Source organism: Callorhinus ursinus, unplaced genomic scaffold (assembly GCF_003265705.2).
Source record: "Callorhinus ursinus isolate GAN/ISIS: 27379988/994484 unplaced genomic scaffold, GSC_fseal_2.0 scaffold14, whole genome shotgun sequence".
NCBI lineage: Eukaryota > Metazoa > Chordata > Mammalia > Carnivora > Otariidae > Callorhinus > Callorhinus ursinus.
The window spans coordinates 46368697-46384730 of NW_027397076.1; the positions used below are offsets into that span (position 1 = coordinate 46368697).

The window sequence follows — 16034 nt, forward strand, 5'->3', positions numbered from 1 at the left end:
AGGTCCTGGCTTGTAGAATGTGCTACTATAGTTAGCAGGGACACTATGTCCAAGAGGCCTTGCACCTTTACTCCCCTGAGGAAGGAAGCCATGACTTTCTTCTACTCTGCTATATCCACATCATTCCCCCAAGACACAGTATAAAAAAGCCAAATTCACACTGTCACAATTAATTTATTGAAATTTTATAAAAATCAGCCAAGTAGAAGAAAAAGGTACAACCCAAGAGTACAGTTCTCTTCAGTGCTTTTTTTCTCCTTGCTCCTGTGGCACTGATGTTAAAACAGCTCCTTGCTCTCCACTAACCAGGCAGCATGGAAATATTCTTAAAGTGAGGTCATATGGATTTCAAGCTGGGGCCAGATCTCAGGCATTTCCTGAGGCATCTCAGGCAGGCAACAGTTACCCACCGCCCAATACCTCTGTCAGAGAAAAAAGCTCAGCTTATTCACTCCCTAGAAAAGTTGCTATCTTCCCCTGGTCAGACACTAATAAGGAACCTTGACAGGGTCCAAAGACGACCAACAGTCCTGATTATAATTCACTGTAAGAAGGCTGCAGACATCAGGCATGTAGGACTCTCAAGATGAGCCTGACCATTTCCTAGCCTTTCCATAACCTCCTGCCTTTCCACCCCGCATTTCCAGCCAGCTTATAACCCAATTTCTGGGGAAGTGAGAGGGAGAACATCATTATGAACACAGACTCTTAGATTGGCGCAGGAGCCAAATGAAATAAATAAGAGAATTGGGTTGGGAGGGAGAGTAGAGAGGCCAGGGAACAGTCCTGCCTCAAGTCTGGTGCACCTCATGGAACATCAGTTCACGGGGGATGGCTGTTTCTGGACCAAACTTGGTAGCTGCCCGACGCTCAAAGGCAGCGACATTCTGCTTGACAACCTCGTCAAAAAACATGGTGGCCAGCTGGGAGTGCAGCAGAGAACGAAATTCAAAGGAAATCTGGGAATAGGTAAGAGACAGAAACTATTCAAGACCATGTTGGATCGTCCCTGGCCAAACAAGGATACTTACTATTCCATGTCTTTTCTTCCCCTCCCCCTCCAGTTCCTTAGATTCCCTCAAAAGCCCTTACTTCGGACTGAGCACAGAGTACAAGTCTGATGTAAGCTCAGACTTGTGGAGAGTGTCATTGACTTGGGAAATACTAAGTGCTAGCTATACTTAACTTCCATAGTACCTCCGCTCAACCCTCAACCCATTTGTAGCTCTATGCTACACAGCCTCCTGACTCACCGAAAAGTCCACAGTGCAAGTTCGGGGGTAGGCAGGAATACCAGGGCTGAATCGCCAAATGGTCTCTAAGTGGTTGAAGAGCTTACCATCAGTGCAAACAGCCTAGAAGAGGGCAGTCAGTTAGTTAAATAATATTACAATGGGATAAAACCTAATCTGCCTTCCACTCAGGTCATTCTCCCAGAGTCCTGGTATGGAGTCCTGCATCAGGCTCCCTGCTCAGCGGGGAATCTGCCTCTCCCTCTGCCCCTGGCCCTCCTTGTGCTCTCTGACTCTTGCTCTGTGCGCTCTCTCAAATAAATGAATAAAATCTTTAAAAAAACCAAAAAACAAACGGGTGCCTGGGTGGCTCAGTCGTTAAGCGTCTTGCCTTCGGCTCAGGTCATGATCCCCGGGTCCTGGGATTGAGGCCCACATCGGGCTCCCTGCTCGGCGGGAAGCCTGTTTCTCCCTCTCCCACTCCCCCTGCTTGTGTTCCCTCTCTTGCGGTCTCTCTGTCAAATAAATAAATAAAATCTTAAAAAAAAAAAAAAAACTATAGTAGGTATAGAAGGGTATAAGAAAAAATTGAAAAATGTTTTTCCTTTCCTTCTAATGTTTTATTAGGGAAGTATTTCACACATGGAGGTAAAATCATTACAAAGAAGGCCAAAATAGCCTTTAAAAAGTAAAAACGCTGGAGAATACAAAAACTTTGCTAATTAATCCCTCCCAGCGCCTCACCTTGACCATGTGAGGTTTGACCATGGAAACAGCAGAGGTGTAACGTTCCACAATAGGTGGAAAGCCAACCTCTAACTGGGCCTTCAGGTGACCTTTGCGGCTAGATACCACCAAGGACTTCTTACACCAGGGCACAAACTCACGATACTCCTGGACATTGGACACCACTTCGTACATCTCCTGCATTGAGTACCTAAGGGAAGGAATCACAGAGAAAGGCCAAGGAACTGCCAGCTGGGTCAGGTTCCTCCTTGCCCTAGGTGCCCTCCCCGCCCCCATGCCTTTGCCCACAAACTATTCGCCTTCAAGAACTAGAGATCCCAAAAAAGCCTGGATGAATGACTTCCCAAAAGCAAACACGGAAATTTCCATGATGTTAAAGTTATGTTTTGTAGTTCACAGAACGTTTTTGCATTTACTGTCTATTTTGATCCTGAGAGGGAACATCTAAGGGGAACAAAGGCTATCAGTTTTACTGGTGATCACACAAGAACTCAGATCCTAGCTCTACAACTTTCTAACAATGTAGTCCTAAGTGAATTACCTGTACCTCTGTTTTCTCATCTGTAAATCAGAGTTAATAATAGTATTTGATTCATAGGTCTGTTGAGAGGATCAAATGAGAACACCTACCTAAAACACTTAAATAGCCTAACTACTAGCAGTAGCAAGTGCTCAGTGTTAGTATTATATCTTGCCCACAAATACATTTAAAAGGTCAGCAGAGAAATAATACCCTGTTGTCTTATATTGTCCAATTCTAATCACGGTTCACTTAATGCACATGCAGGGCAACCAAAAAGGGGGAAATTAAGGTTGGAAGACTGGCAGGGAAGGATAAAGGATCAATAATAGCTGGGGAGAGGGATGGCCAGGGATGAATCTTGCCCACTATTGCTACCCTTACATTCTAGCCTGGATTTAGTCATTTGTTTGGAGAGGAAGGGAATGTGGAAGGATGCTGGACAGGGGAGGATGCTCACCCCATGATCCTACGCTCAGAGTAAGCTTTTCGCTTGTTGGTGAAAGGGGCAGCAAAGCCCATGAAGGAACGCGTGGGAGGTAAGCCAACCTCAGCCACCAAGACCTGGGCAGCCCGGGGCAAGAAAAGGCTGCAGGACATCAGAAATCTAAGGACAAAAGGAAAGGAGAGAGGACCTCATGATTCTTTGTATTCCTCAACCATTTCCAGGTAAAGCGGGGTGGTGCATCCCGGAGGAAGGTCATCCGTACAAGCGTTTCCCCCAGCACCTGCTGCAGCCCGCCAGGCTCCCTGGCCAGGCAGTCACGAGTGCGAAAGGTCGAGGGCGGTTGAGGACAGTGCCGGGGGAGGAGATGGGGAAAAGTGGGGTGCGTGCGAGGGGCTGTTGCCTTGGAGTGTGGGCTACGATACTGTTAAAAGCCAGGACTCTCGGAAAGTATCACAGTCTCTGGGTCCTTGCCAAGCCTGGCGTTGCCAGGGCGCCCGAGAAGGGCTAGCAGTGGTTTGGCACCCACCCCGGGGACTTCCCCTCGCGAATCACTTGCAAAAGCATTCCCCAAAGCTCTAGCACGAGACCCGGAGGTAAGACCGCAGCCGCGCCACGCCTCGCCCGCACCCCAGAGTTGCAACCCTCCGCGGTGGAACTTTGCGGCCCTGGGCGACCCCCTTTCCAGCAACGCAGACGCTCGCACCTCCCTCTCACCTCATTGGTCGCGGCGGTCGCGGAGGGCCCGGGGGCGGAGCCGGGCGAGCGCCCGGGCGGAGCGCGAAGCCGCAGCAACGCTGGGCCGCCGCGCGCGTCCCGGCTGGGAGCCGCCGCGCGCCCGCCGAGGCCATGCGCGGGACCGACCCTCCCTTGCCCTCTGGGCTCTGACACCCGCTGCGCCCTCCTCACTCCCGAGGAAAAGCGGCAGGAAGCGGCCGCCGGGCGGGTTCAGGGTCCCCGAGAACAGGAGCGGCTCGGGGCTGCGGCTCCTCTCGCCCTCCTCCCGCCCGGGCGGCGGGGTAGGCTAGAACTGAAGCCGCGACCGCTGCTCCCGCAGCTCCCAGTACCCCCACGTCACGCCGTTGCCATGGCTCGGAACCGGGAGAGGGAGGAAGGAAGGGGACAACGCGGCCTTTCGGGAGTTGTAGTCTCACACCTCTAGCGAGAAAGGGCGCAGGAGTGAACGTGTGAGAAGCTGCCGAGATGTCCAGGAGGAACGAAAACGCCTGGCAAACTACTTGGCGAGTCTGTGGTCACGGAATTGATACATAAGCACAGAGGCGTGTCGTGGGCGTGTCATCGGCAGACATATGTTGATCTTCTGAACGTCTCTTTTAGAGCCTTTTTATATTCTTCCTCGTTCATAGTTAGAAGTTCTATTAATCTTTGTAGCCTCTATAGTGCCTAGTACTATACATCTTTGAGAAAGGAAATTAATCTTCCAAGCTCTGGGCTAAGACTTTGCATAGTTTTCTCTTTTAATATTTATAGAAAGAAGTGGGGGTGGGGGAGAGGGAAGAATCAGGCTTAATTTTAGGGGAGAAAACCGTCTTTGTCTGGAAGTGTGCACTTGATGAAGGGTGAGATCTGAGGGCAGGAACCCAGGCAAAGAAATATCACTGTACTGCTTTCCATCGTGATACAAGTAGGGGGAAAAATGCTCTTGATAAAAGTGGGAAGAACAATAGGAAAATAAAAAGAGAAATGGATCTAGATGGGTACCAAAGTCATTGAAACTCTCCCTCAGTGGAGTAGAGGAAGGCCATTTTAAGAATGGTGGTGCCTCAGGTGCCTGGGTGGCTCAGTCGGTAAAGAGTCTGCCTTCGGTTTAGGTCATGATCCCAGGGTCCTGGGATAGAGCCCCTCCAGAAGTCGGGGCTCAGCTTACCCTCGCCCCCTCACCCCCCCACCCACCGTGTGTGCTTTCTTTCTATCTCTCAAAGAAAAAAAAATTTAAGATTTTATTTTTATTTCATTCATGAGAGACAAAGAGGCAGAGGTGGAGGGAGAAGTGGCTCCCCTCTGAGTTTCCATTCTTGGACTCCATTCTAGGACCCTGGGATCATGACCGGAGCCCAAGGCAGATGCTTAACCCACTAAGCCACCCAGGCGTCCCTAAACAAAATGTTAAAAACAAAACAAAACAAAAACAAACAGTGGCGCCTGCTGTTGCATTGAGAGATGTTTATGCTATTATAGTGTGAGCCCTTCCTCTGCTTTTGTTCTAAATCTGTGGTCTCATTTCCACACTCAGGAAAGTTTTGTCCCAGTAATGTGTGGAAGGGGAAGGAGGATAAAGTAATTCAAGACTGTGTCACCTTTGGGGTCTAATTGGTGTGGAAGAGAAACAGCTTCCCTAGAAACGGGGCCCTGGAAACAGAAATCCTCCATTTCCCCACTCCTCCTTGAGATTGGCATTAATTTTGGGATTTCCATTGGATATGATTGATTTAATTTTTTAAGATTTTATTTATTTATTTGAGAGAGAGAGTGAGAGCATGAGTGGGGGGAGGAGGAGCAGAGGGAGAGGGAGAAGCAGACTCCTCACCACAGGGAGCTTCACATGGGGCTTAATCCCGTGACTCTGGAATCATGACCTGAGCTGAAGGCAGATGCTTAACCGACTGAGCCACCCAGGCCCGCCGATTTAATTTTTTTTTTTTTTTGAGATTTTATTTTTTAGGGATGCCTGGATGGCTCAGTCGGTTAAGCGTCTGCCTTCGGGTCCTGGGACTGAGTCCCGCATCGGGCTCCTTGCTCAGCGGGGAGCCTGCTACGCCCTCTGTCCGTTGTTGCCCCTGCTTGTGCGTGCGCTCTCTCTCTCTCTCTCTCTCTCTCTGATAAATAAATAAATAAAATATTTTTAGAAATTATTTTTTAAAGTAATCTCTTACACTCAACATGGGGCTCGAATTCACAACCTTGAGATTCTCTACCGACTGAGCCAGTCAGGTGCACCTGGATTGCTTTAAATTTTGAGCCTATTTTATTTGAATGTCAAAGAGCAAGAGCCCTCCCTTGAACTCTGCCTTACATTCAACATTTTTAAGGAAGGCATTTTTGGTGAATGCCTGGGTAGCTCAGTTGGTTAAGCATCTTTCTTCCGCTTGGGTCCTGATCCCAGCCTCCTGGGATCCAGTCCCACATCGGGCTCCTTGCTCAGCGGGGAGCCTGCTCCTCCCTCTGCCTGCCGCTCCCCCTGCTTGTGCTTGCGTTCTCTCTCTGACAAATAAATAAATTAATTAATTAATTAAAATCTTTTAAAATTTTTTAAAAAGGAAGGCATTTTAATCCTTATTTTATATTTGTATTATATATACATGAAGCCCCAAATTGGGGAATGATCTTACCTCTTTTTCTCTCCTAACATTTCTTCTTTTTCCCTCAGCACCCCTGCCCCCACCACCAGGATACAGTATCGCTTTCCGGTTCAAAGATGGTAATCTGGAGCCACTCTCAGATGGGCATGTGACCTTGAGGGACAGATTTACTCTTTCCAACTCTGCTTTCTTGTCCAGACCCACTCCCTCTGACTAAGGGCTTACACATGTGAGACAGCTGCTTAGAGTGAGAAGAAAGGATCTGGCTGGATAAAAGACAGAAATTACCCGGAATACATGACTGAACTGTGACCTCATTAACACTATGCCTTAACCGAGTTAACTGCTGCAGAATCCCCAAGGTACAATAGGCTGGCCAAGCCAATTTGCTTGTTGTCCCCTTACTAATTAGATTAGCTAATTACTGCCATTTAAACTTTTCCTAGTTCATTCCTCGTACTTGAACAACCAATTTCCTGCCATTTCCCTGTCATTCTACATCAATAACTTCCTTCAGGTGCTAACTCAAAACACATCTACTCGAGGAAGACCCTCTTTTGACTGAACCCATCCCTGAACATTATCCCAAACACATAATGCCGTGTAAAATAGCATGTAACCTATATTCTCTAGTTGTTTGATATGTATATGTATGTTCTTCTAAGTTCCATAAAAACAGACACTATTACTTCTAAGTTTCTACTTCCATACCAGTTAGTATAGTGCTGTACCATGCATTCTATAATGGTTGAGTCCTCAATCAGCATTTGTTAAAAGAATGAAAACTGAGGCTTAAAAATAGGCAGGTATTTGCGTAGAGTTACCCAAATGTGAATTCAGTAGTTGACTCACAGGACGGTCTTCATAGAAGGGCTTTGCGACCACTTCCAGCCTAAATACTCCCCCATCCCCCCACCCCTGTGCATCTCCCTGAACCTTGGAATTATCTGTGTTACCTACATCATATCCCTTTTTTTCCCTACTGGGAAATCCTCTTTCTGTGCTCTGAATAATATTAAAAATAACTATTTAGCCCTTCCTCCTTCTTCCAACTGCCCAGAGAACCCGGCTGGCAACCTTTGCTTGTTCACCTCTACTCCCACGCCAGAACCAGGCACGTGACCCCAGCTCAACCCCTGACTCCAATTCCTCAGGTTACCAAGAGCTATTTCAGGCAATGAAGGCCATGTAGGCCCCGCCTCCCCATCCTCTGGGCCATATCCTAACTCAGCCCTTCCTGGAAGGTCCAATAGTCAAGTCAACATGTCCCAACACCCATACCCATCTGATCCCCAGCTACCTTCAGTTTCTACTTCTTCAGCCTCATCTTCCTCCTCCTCCTCAAATGTTAAATGCCTGTTCCTGCTCTGTGAGAGCTACAAAGAATAATGTATACCTTTGCCGTAGGAGGGCTCAAAATCCTTTTGTCATAGGAAAACAAAACCAAAGCAATGTACAGTCCTGTGTTGGAAGATTGGCGAAGAAGGAGTTTAAAATCTATTCTGAAATGTTGGACACTTGTATGTCAAAGATGTAAGGTGAAACAAGCCCCAACCGTGTGCAATTTAAAACTGACTGCTAACAGGGGCCCCTGGGTGGCTCCGTCATTAAGTGTCTGCTTTCGGCTCAGGTCATGGTCCCAGGGTCCTGGGATGGAGCCCCGCATTGGGCTCCCTGCTCCGCGGGAAGCCTGCTTCTCCCTCTCCTGCTCCCCCTGCTTGTGTTCCCTCTCTCGCTGCCTCTCTCTGTGAAATAAGTAAATTTGAAAAAATAAATAAAACTGACTGCTACCGTGTAAACTAATTTGTAAGGGTTAAGGAAGCCTAACAAAAGGGAAAGAACCCGTTAACCAGGGTAAGACTCCTTGGAAGAGGTTAAATTTTAAGTAATACTGTAAATTTTATTTTCAATATGGTAAAAGTTAAAAAATTATTAAAGGTATGTAGTGATAGGTATTTTTCCCTCTCATTCCTCATTCCCTGGTTCCCAGTTTCTCTCTCCAGGAAAAAGCACAGGTATCAGTGTCTTGTGTATCTATTCTGGTGGGAATCAAGATACCAAAGGCAATGAAGGGCATAGATTGTTAGAGAGCAAAGGAGAGCTTTTATTATATCTGTGCCTTGACAGGGGGCCAACTTGCTACACTTCTTCTAAATGTGCTCCCTCTTAGAACACTCATATTGAGTTGCTGAGCTCTAAACAGGACCCTGAATCACCTTATATAAATTGCACCAAGTTTTCAACATCCAGTTTTCTCCCCTCTTTTCCTTTTCTGGGCTGGGATGACCTCCATCCAGATCTTGCCTGATTGGCTGCTCTCCGGCCTCGCCAATGGAGGAGGGAAAGCACCCCACCCTTTTCTGGGGAGAAGCCATTGAGCCTCTTAAAGTGTAGCCACCCTACTGCCTTAAGCTGGCAGTGGAGTAATTAGGAATTTGGGAAGGGCTCCTTGTGCTGGCCTTGGAGGCCTTCTTCAGCTGCCTGCTGTCCCAGCCTCTTTGTGGGGATTTTCTGCCGCTGGGGAGTCCTTTTCGGGATTTCTCTCAGCAGTTTGAGCACTTTCGCTATTTCCTTCCTACCCAATTCATGTCACCGCCAGTGGAGATACGCGTCTTCCTTCTCTCTGGCGCTATTGCCACATGCAGCCCCCAGATCTCCACGCCCCTGTTCCCCCAAGTCTGAGGCGGATTTGGGGGTATGTAATAGCAGACGGGAGGAGTTAGCTCCGGCGGAGGCATTGTGGTGGGCTGGGTGGTGGGAGGCGCCGTGGGGCCAAGGCCCGAGTTGCCGCTTGCGTCTTTTGAGAAAACCGCCCCCCCGAGCCTCCAGACTGGAGCAGAGAGCACAGCGCGGCCGGCTTGGGGAGCCGGGGAACCAGCGCGCGAGGTGGGGGGCGCCGGGGCCGTTCCGGGCGCCAGGGCGGGGCCGAGGGCGCCAGGCCCGGGGCCGTCAGCGCGGTAAGCGCCCCGCGGCCCGGCCCAGGACCGCCGCCAGGGAGCGCTGCGGGCTCCCGCTCGCCCGCCCCCCGGTAGGCGGGGCCGCGCTCTCCCCGCAGCCGCCGCCGCAGCCGCCGCCTGGGCCGCCCCGTGTCCCCGGTGGAGCCGCCGCCGCCGCCGCCGGGAGCTCGATGCGGACGGAGCCCGGGCCGGGCCATGGGGATCCTCAGCATCACGGACCAGGTCAGCCCTCCTGTCCTTGCCCGCTTCCTCCTTCCAGGGTCCGGCGCCGCCGCCACGCGAGCCCGGGGATGTGAGGCCTAGGCTGGGCCCGAGCCCGGGGCTCCCGCGGCTCCCGCCCCGCCCCACGCCGTGCTCCCCTCAACCGAGCCGGTGTCCTTGGGGGCCTGGCGACCGGCCAAAATGCCGCGGGAGTCCCCTGCAGCCAGGACCCCAGAGCGGATCCCCTCCAGCGACGCCCCTCATCAAACCAGGTGTCCCCCCCGCCTCGCCCCCCTCCCCTGGTTCCGCTCCGGCCCGCTCTCTGAACGCCGGTTCTTCCTGCAGCCGCCCCTGGTCCAGGCCATCTTTAGCCGAGATGTGGAGGAAGTGCGTTCCCTCCTCTCACAGAAGGAGAACATCAATGTACTGGTGAGTTGGGATCAGGGAGGATGGGGAGCCAGTAATCTGGGCCCTGGTGTTCTGGACCCCTCCCAACCAGTGGGGCGGCTCCGTGGCTCCTTGGCTCGGATGAGGCCGCAGCTCCTTCTGCCCAGGGATGGGCGCCTGCTCTACATTTGGAGATGCAGAGCAGGTCAGGCTTGAAGCATAGACCAGTGGAGCTGAGGATGCCCAGAAACGGTGTTCTCTTCTGAACCATCAGTGTCTGCAGCGCCCCCGCCCCTCCTGGAAGAAGGAGACTGCCTCACAGCCCCTTGGCCCTGACCCCGACTCCCTGACTCCCTGACTCCACCCTCCCTCGGTGCTTGTTTTGACCTAGGATAGGGATTTAGGAGGCTGCAGAACCTATCGGAAGAGGTGGGGAAAGGCCTGGAACTCTAAGACTTGGGCTGGGGTCCTTGATAGTTCACCCTCCACCACAACTGCTGCTCTTTTCTGCCTTCCCCAGGACCAAGAGAGGCGGACCCCATTGCATGCTGCTGCCTACGTAGGTGATGTCCCCATCCTCCAGTTGCTACTGATGTCAGGTGAAAGTGGGGAGCTGGAAGGTGTGGCACCTAGGGAGGGGACCTGAGGGAAGAGCCTTTTTTCTTTTTTTTTTTTCATATCCAAGAATTGTTCTCTGGTACTTGGTCTGGGAGAGCCTTCATCTCTATCTGTATTCCTTGGCCTGATTACTGGCTTCCTTCCCCACTTGCTGTCCACCTCCCACCAAAAAGAGGAAATTATATCCCCACAGGTGCTAATGTCAATGCTAAGGACACACTGTGGCTGACCCCTCTTCATCGCGCTGCTGCTTCCCGAAATGAGGTACCAGCCTCCTCTGTCCTTTCACCCTTTCAAAGAGGATGAGTTGGATAAAGGTGGAAGTTAAGGATGGGAGAGCCTCAGCTGTCTGCTTACAAGCTGGTCTACCCCTAGGTCAGGAGACTAGACCTTGGCCCCTCCCTCCTACCCCTAGAACTGGCTGGTAAGGGGGGCTGAGTGTTGCCAGCTGATGTGACGTCAGGGGAGAGCTTAACACTGGGCTGGCAGACTGCAGGGGGCCCTGCTGCCAGGCCTGAGTGACTCATCTGTCCCTGGGGGGCCACCTTGGAGTCTGATCCCCCTCTGGGCACTGAGATTTCTTACCTTGTGATGGAGGGATTGAGGGTAGTGATCTGTTGCGTCCCTGCCCCTCAAGCAGCATGAAAGTTGACACACAGAGGTCAAACATGCCTCATCAGTTGGGTTCATCAACCCTGCGGGGGTGGGGGAAGGCGGGGAAGGAGACCTCTCTCTAGGTTCCACGGTCAGTTCCCTGGCTCCAACCACCAGGGGGAGGGACTAAGGCCAATGGGAATGGGGTGGGTTGTGATTAGGATGGACCTTTTAGCCTGAGTTTTAGAGAGGAACCAGCATCTGTTTGCTTACTGAGGTAATGGAAGTGATTTTGCTGCCTATGGAAGGACTGAAGGAGAGTATTAAGGGTAGCAGGAGTCTGTATTTTTCCTAGTGAAAAGTAGTGAGGGATTGGGATCCTCTATATATGTGGATTTGCTTGGTCAGAGCTGTATATGTGGGTGAAGATTTTCAGGGTCGAGGTTGGGGAGTGATACCAAGTGGCTTGAGGAGAAGAGGAAGGGACCATGCTTTCCTCAGCAACGTAGGCAAGATTTTAAACTCTCAGAAGATCCAGAAGATGGGAAGTAGGCATTGAGAGGCTACGTATGTTGGAAAAATGAGAAGAGACTCTGTGCTGGGGGCTTGGGGGGATGGGGCTACATGTGCCATGCTGACCGGTTCTTCCCTCCACTATTTGTTTTACCTCCTACTTCCCCTCTGTCTTCTCTCCTGTCCCCTGCTCCATAACAGAAGGTGCTGGGACTGCTGCTGGCACATTCAGCAGATGTGAATGCCCGGGACAAGCTGTGGCAGACCCCACTGCACGTGGCTGCCGCCAACCGGGCCACCAAGTGTGCTGAGGCTCTGGCACCCCTGTTGAGTAGCCTCAACGTGGCTGACAGGAGTGGGCGCAGTGCCCTGCACCACGCAGTGCATAGTGGGCATCTAGAGGTGAGGACTGCTCTAGTCCATATCCAGCCCAGTCCTGTGCCTGCCTTCCCTTCCCACTCCACCCCACCCCACGCCACCCACCTTCCTCTGCTTCTGGGCCCTCAGGTCTGGGGAGCAGCGGTCTGGATGACTATATAGACACTTGGGCTCAAGCACCAAGGGAATGGTTGGGTTAGATTGAAATTCTTGACTTGGACTTTAAGTCCAAGGTAAACTGTCTGAAGTTGCCTGGAAAATGTTTGTGTACCCGCCTTTTTCTGAAGCGAGTGTCCATGTTTTTCAAACGTGTTAGAAGATTTTTCAAAAGAATTTAAGAACCACCAGATCATATGAAGAGACTCCCTTGAGTTTCCCTCAAACTTACAAATCTATATGGGATCTCCTTCTTACTCTCTGCTTCCTCTGTTCCCTCTAGTTCTCCAGATTGTTCTGTTCAAGAACAAAGACATGTGGCTGCCTCAGCCTTTTCAGGAACTGAGGCTTCTGCCCTTAGGTACATTGAAAGCATGAACCTGGCTCTGAACAGGTGTCTTTCATCTCCTGATACAGACGGTGAACCTGCTCCTGAACAAGGGAGCCAGCCTGAATGTCTGTGACAAAAAGGAGCGGCAGCCTCTGCACTGGGCAGCTTTTCTAGGTGAGGAAGGGTTCGTGGAAAGAGGAAGAATTTGACAGGATTTCTAAGGCAGGGATGGGGGTTGCAGCCTTTGGAGAGAGGCGCTCGGGGTCTTAGTTCACCCTCCACCCCCTTGAGAGCTTTCTCGCTCTTCCTAGGGCATTTGGAGGTCCTGAAACTGCTGGTGGCACGGGGCGCGGACCTCGGCTGCAAGGACCGCAAAGGCTACGGGCTACTCCATACAGCGGCTGCCAGTGGTCAGATTGAAGTGGTGAAGTACCTGCTCCGGATGGGGGCTGAGGTCAGGGGGCTGGGCACTACGGGCAGGGAGGTGGAGGTCAGAGTCTGTGGGTGGAGACAGAAGCGTGCTGGAATGGTTGGAGTGGTTTGGGGAGATCGGCAGGATACGGTGAGACGTGGTGAATAACGCTGGCTATAGGGAATAGGCTCAGTCTGTTGAGTCAGGAACCTGAGGTGTCTCGGGTGGTTGTTGGAATTCTGGGAGTCTCTAGCCTATCTGTGCTGGCTTCCATTTTATTTAAACCGATACCTCCCTATGCCTGCACCCTCCCTGCACCCCTGGAAATCCAGATCGACGAGCCCAACGCTTTTGGAAACACAGCTTTGCACATCGCCTGCTACCTGGGCCAGGATGCTGTGGCTATTGAGCTGGTGAATGCAGGAGCCAATGTCAACCAGCCGAATGACAAGGGCTTCACGCCACTGCATGTGGCTGCAGTCTCCACCAACGGCGCTCTCTGCTTGGAGCTGTTGGTCAATAACGGGGCCGATGTCAACTACCAGGTGCCTGAAGGGATGAGGCCGCAGCCTGGCCCTGGGGGTCCTGGGAGAGAAACCCAGCCCTGGGGGTCCTGACCATATCTTCCCCTCTGGATAACTCTGGGGAATTGTCCATTTGCTTTCTGGGTTGATCAGACCTTGCCAGGGACCCAGGAGAGTGTGGGCTGAGCAGATGTCCCCAAGACCAGTCCATCCTCAGAGATGTGTCCTTTCGAAGGGGGAACAGGGCCTTCTCAGTGCCTTGCACTGAAAAAAAAAAATTTGCCATATTTTAACAGAGCAAGGAAGGGAAAAGTCCTCTGCACATGGCTGCCATCCATGGTCGTTTCACCCGCTCCCAGATCCTCATCCAGAATGGTATGGACTCTGGAGACTTTGTGCTCTCTTCTCCCCCAGAGAACTCATCCCTAGAAGCCCCTTTGTGTCCTGATTCCACCTCCCACACGACCTTCCAGTGAGGATGGGCACCTAGAGCTCTGAGCAAGGCCCCTGTGGAAATGGCCCTGGTCTGCCTGGCCCATCCCCTAAGACTTACAAACAAGATAACACACGTGGAAAGCTTAGCCTGGGGCATGACACATAACAAGCACTCCCATGGTAGCTAGTGTGAGTGGTCTGGAGCCTAAGGTTGGCCTGAGTTCGTGTGCCTCCCCTCTCAGGCAGCGAAATCGATTGTGCTGACAAATTTGGGAACACGCCACTGCACGTGGCTGCTCGCTACGGACACGAGCTGCTCATCAGCACCCTCATGACCAATGGCGCGGATACCGCCCGGTGAGTCGGGACCCCTCGGGTCCGTACAGGCTGCTCATGTCAAACGTGGAGGCACGAAGAAGCTTGCAGAAAGGAAGCTTGCAAAACCTCGCTGTCTCCTGGGCTGGGGGGGGGTGGGGCACAGAAAAGAGGTCTATAACTGGTCTCTCCTGGACCTAAGGACTGAGTGCCTCAACTTCTCCCCAGGCGCGGCATTCACGACATGTTCCCTCTGCACTTAGCTGTTCTCTTTGGATTCTCTGACTGTTGTCGTAAGCTTCTTTCCTCAGGTATGTGCTGACTGGTTGGGGGTTGGGCAGGTGTGCAGGCGGGTTGGGGCCTCTCCCCACTCTGCTCAGGGCCCTCAGACGGGATCTGTGGCTGTTCTGGCCCTGCAGGTCAGCTGTACAGCATTGTGTCCTCACTCAGCAATGAGCACGTGCTTTCCGCTGGGTTTGACATCAACACGCCTGACAACCTTGGCCGCACCTGTCTTCATGCTGCTGCTTCTGGAGGGTAAGTTCTCCCTCTCCCAGGTGCTGAGAAGAGATCTGGCCAAGGGTCTGGGCCCTCCTCTGCTGCCCAGGTGTGTCCCCCTGTCACAGTGAGAACAGTCACAGCAGAAAGGGCTGTCCGGCGCCATCCTTCCTCTGCCCCTCCCTGTGCCTGTGGCTTCTCCTTGAGGCTCTCGCTTTCTCAACCCTCATCCTCTTTCCTTATAGGAACGTTGAATGTCTTAATTTGCTGTTGAGCAGTGGAGCTGACTTGAGGAGGAGAGACAAGTTTGGAAGGTGGGTCGGTACGCAGGAGTAGACGTGGGGAAGGTCGGATAAGAGAGACGGACGATGGCGGGGACTAAGCGGGGAGAGGATTACAGAGCAGCTTCGGGGCGCCCCGGCTCTTCCACCCACGCTCCCCGCCTTCGCCGCAGGACCGCGCTGCACTATGCAGCCGCCAACGGCAGCTACCAGTGTGCGGTCACGCTGGTGACGGCGGGCGCGGGCGTCAACGAGGCCGACTGCAAAGGCTGCTCTCCCCTGCACTACGCCGCTGCCTCTGACACCTACAGGAGGTGAGAGCCCCCCCCCCACCCCGGCAACTCTGCCTTCTCCGCCCCACTCACTCCCCTGGGCCTCCCCCGACCTCACTGTCTGTGCTCCAGAGCGGAACCCCACTCACCTTCCAGCCACGACGCTGAAGAGGACGAGCCACTGAAGGAGTCCCGCAGGAAGGAGGCCTTCTTGTGAGTAGCCCGGCCCCGGGCTGCGCTTTCCCAGCAGTGTGCGCTCCGGGCCTGGCCCTCGCTGCCGAGGCTCCGCAGCTGGCCCGCTGGCAGGGCGATTGGAGCCCTCGGGGCCTAGTCCTGGACCGAGTACTGTGGGTCAAAACAGAAGTATGAGACCTAGTTCCTTCCTCAGGGAACGGATGGTCTTCCTGAGGGAATCAGAAGAGCTAAACGCTCCAAATCATTTATCTATTCCGTAAGGATTAAGTGAGGATTTACTTACTAGGTACTAAGTACTGTGCTAGGTACCGAAGATAAAAGATGAATTAACCCTTGGGGTGCCTGGGTGACTCAGTCAGTTAAGCATCTGACTTGTGAATTCGGGGCTCAGGTCAGAATCTCAGGGTCACGAGAGCGAGCCCCGCATCGGGCTCCGTGCTGGGCTTGGAGCCTACTTGAGAATCTCTCTCTTCCTTTCCCACTGCTCCTCCCCCTTTCCTCTCTAAAAAAAAAAAAAAAAGATGAATTACCCCAAATTTCTGCCCTATGAAATTCATAATCTGTTGGGAAATGTAAATGAAAGGGCACTTATGCGTTCTAACATAAGATGTTAACAACACGGAGAATGGTGCAGAGTACATGGGAACTCTAGACTATTTTCAGTCTTTCTGTAAATCTACAGGTGTTCTGAAATGAAAGGATT

The 16034-nt window shown here is 52.1% G+C and overlaps 2 protein-coding genes across 6 annotated transcripts in view; one reads left to right on the forward strand and one right to left on the reverse strand.

Annotated features, from left to right (window-relative positions):
* Positions 1-154: 154 nt before the first annotated feature.
* On the reverse strand, positions 155-4022 carry COQ10A (coenzyme Q10A). Its single transcript, XM_025883426.2, has 5 exons — positions 3662-4022; positions 2960-3106; positions 1977-2169; positions 1254-1355; positions 155-959 (listed from the first exon to the last, which is right to left on the reverse strand). The coding sequence occupies exons 1-5, from the start codon at positions 3793-3795 to the stop codon at positions 792-794; spliced, it is 744 nt and encodes a 247-aa protein (XP_025739211.1). The 5' UTR covers positions 3796-4022; the 3' UTR covers positions 155-791.
* Positions 4023-9317: 5295 nt separating this feature from the next.
* The window catches only part of ANKRD52 (ankyrin repeat domain 52), an 18028-nt gene continuing 11311 nt past the window's right edge, over positions 9318-16034 (forward strand). For 4 of the 5 annotated variants that reach the window (XM_073900827.1, XM_025882992.2, XM_073900830.1 and 1 more), the window contains exons 1-15: positions 9318-9443; positions 9768-9851; positions 10330-10408; positions 10621-10691; positions 11736-11936; positions 12486-12573; positions 12711-12853; positions 13144-13356; positions 13632-13710; positions 14013-14127; positions 14314-14396; positions 14505-14622; positions 14829-14897; positions 15038-15178; positions 15269-15349. In XM_073900827.1, the coding sequence (XP_073756928.1) occupies positions 9417-9443; positions 9768-9851; positions 10330-10408; positions 10621-10691; positions 11736-11936; positions 12486-12573; positions 12711-12853; positions 13144-13356; positions 13632-13710; positions 14013-14127; positions 14314-14396; positions 14505-14622; positions 14829-14897; positions 15038-15178; positions 15269-15349 (1592 nt within the window). In that variant the 5' untranslated portion in view covers positions 9318-9416. The remainder of the gene's footprint in view (positions 9444-9767; positions 9852-10329; positions 10409-10620; positions 10692-11735; positions 11937-12485; positions 12574-12710; positions 12854-13143; positions 13357-13631; positions 13711-14012; positions 14128-14313; positions 14397-14504; positions 14623-14828; positions 14898-15037; positions 15179-15268; positions 15350-16034) is intronic. The other variant, XM_073900828.1, reaches the window with a different exon arrangement.

What these genes read in the sequence shown, in the direction of transcription:
- COQ10A (XM_025883426.2), bottom strand. Translation starts at nt 3,795, where the DNA reads ATGGCCTCGGCGGGCGCGCGGCGGCTCCCAGCCGGGACGCGCGCGGCG. An exon ending in CGACCGCCGCGACCAATGAG is followed by an intron (nt 3,107 to 3,661) that starts GTGAGAGGGAGG and finishes TTTTGTCCTTAG; the next exon opens with ATTTCTGATGTCCTGCAGCC. An exon ending in TCAAACCTCACATGGTCAAG is followed by an intron (nt 1,356 to 1,976) that starts GTGAGGCGCTGG and finishes GCCCTCTTCTAG; the next exon opens with GCTGTTTGCACTGATGGTAA.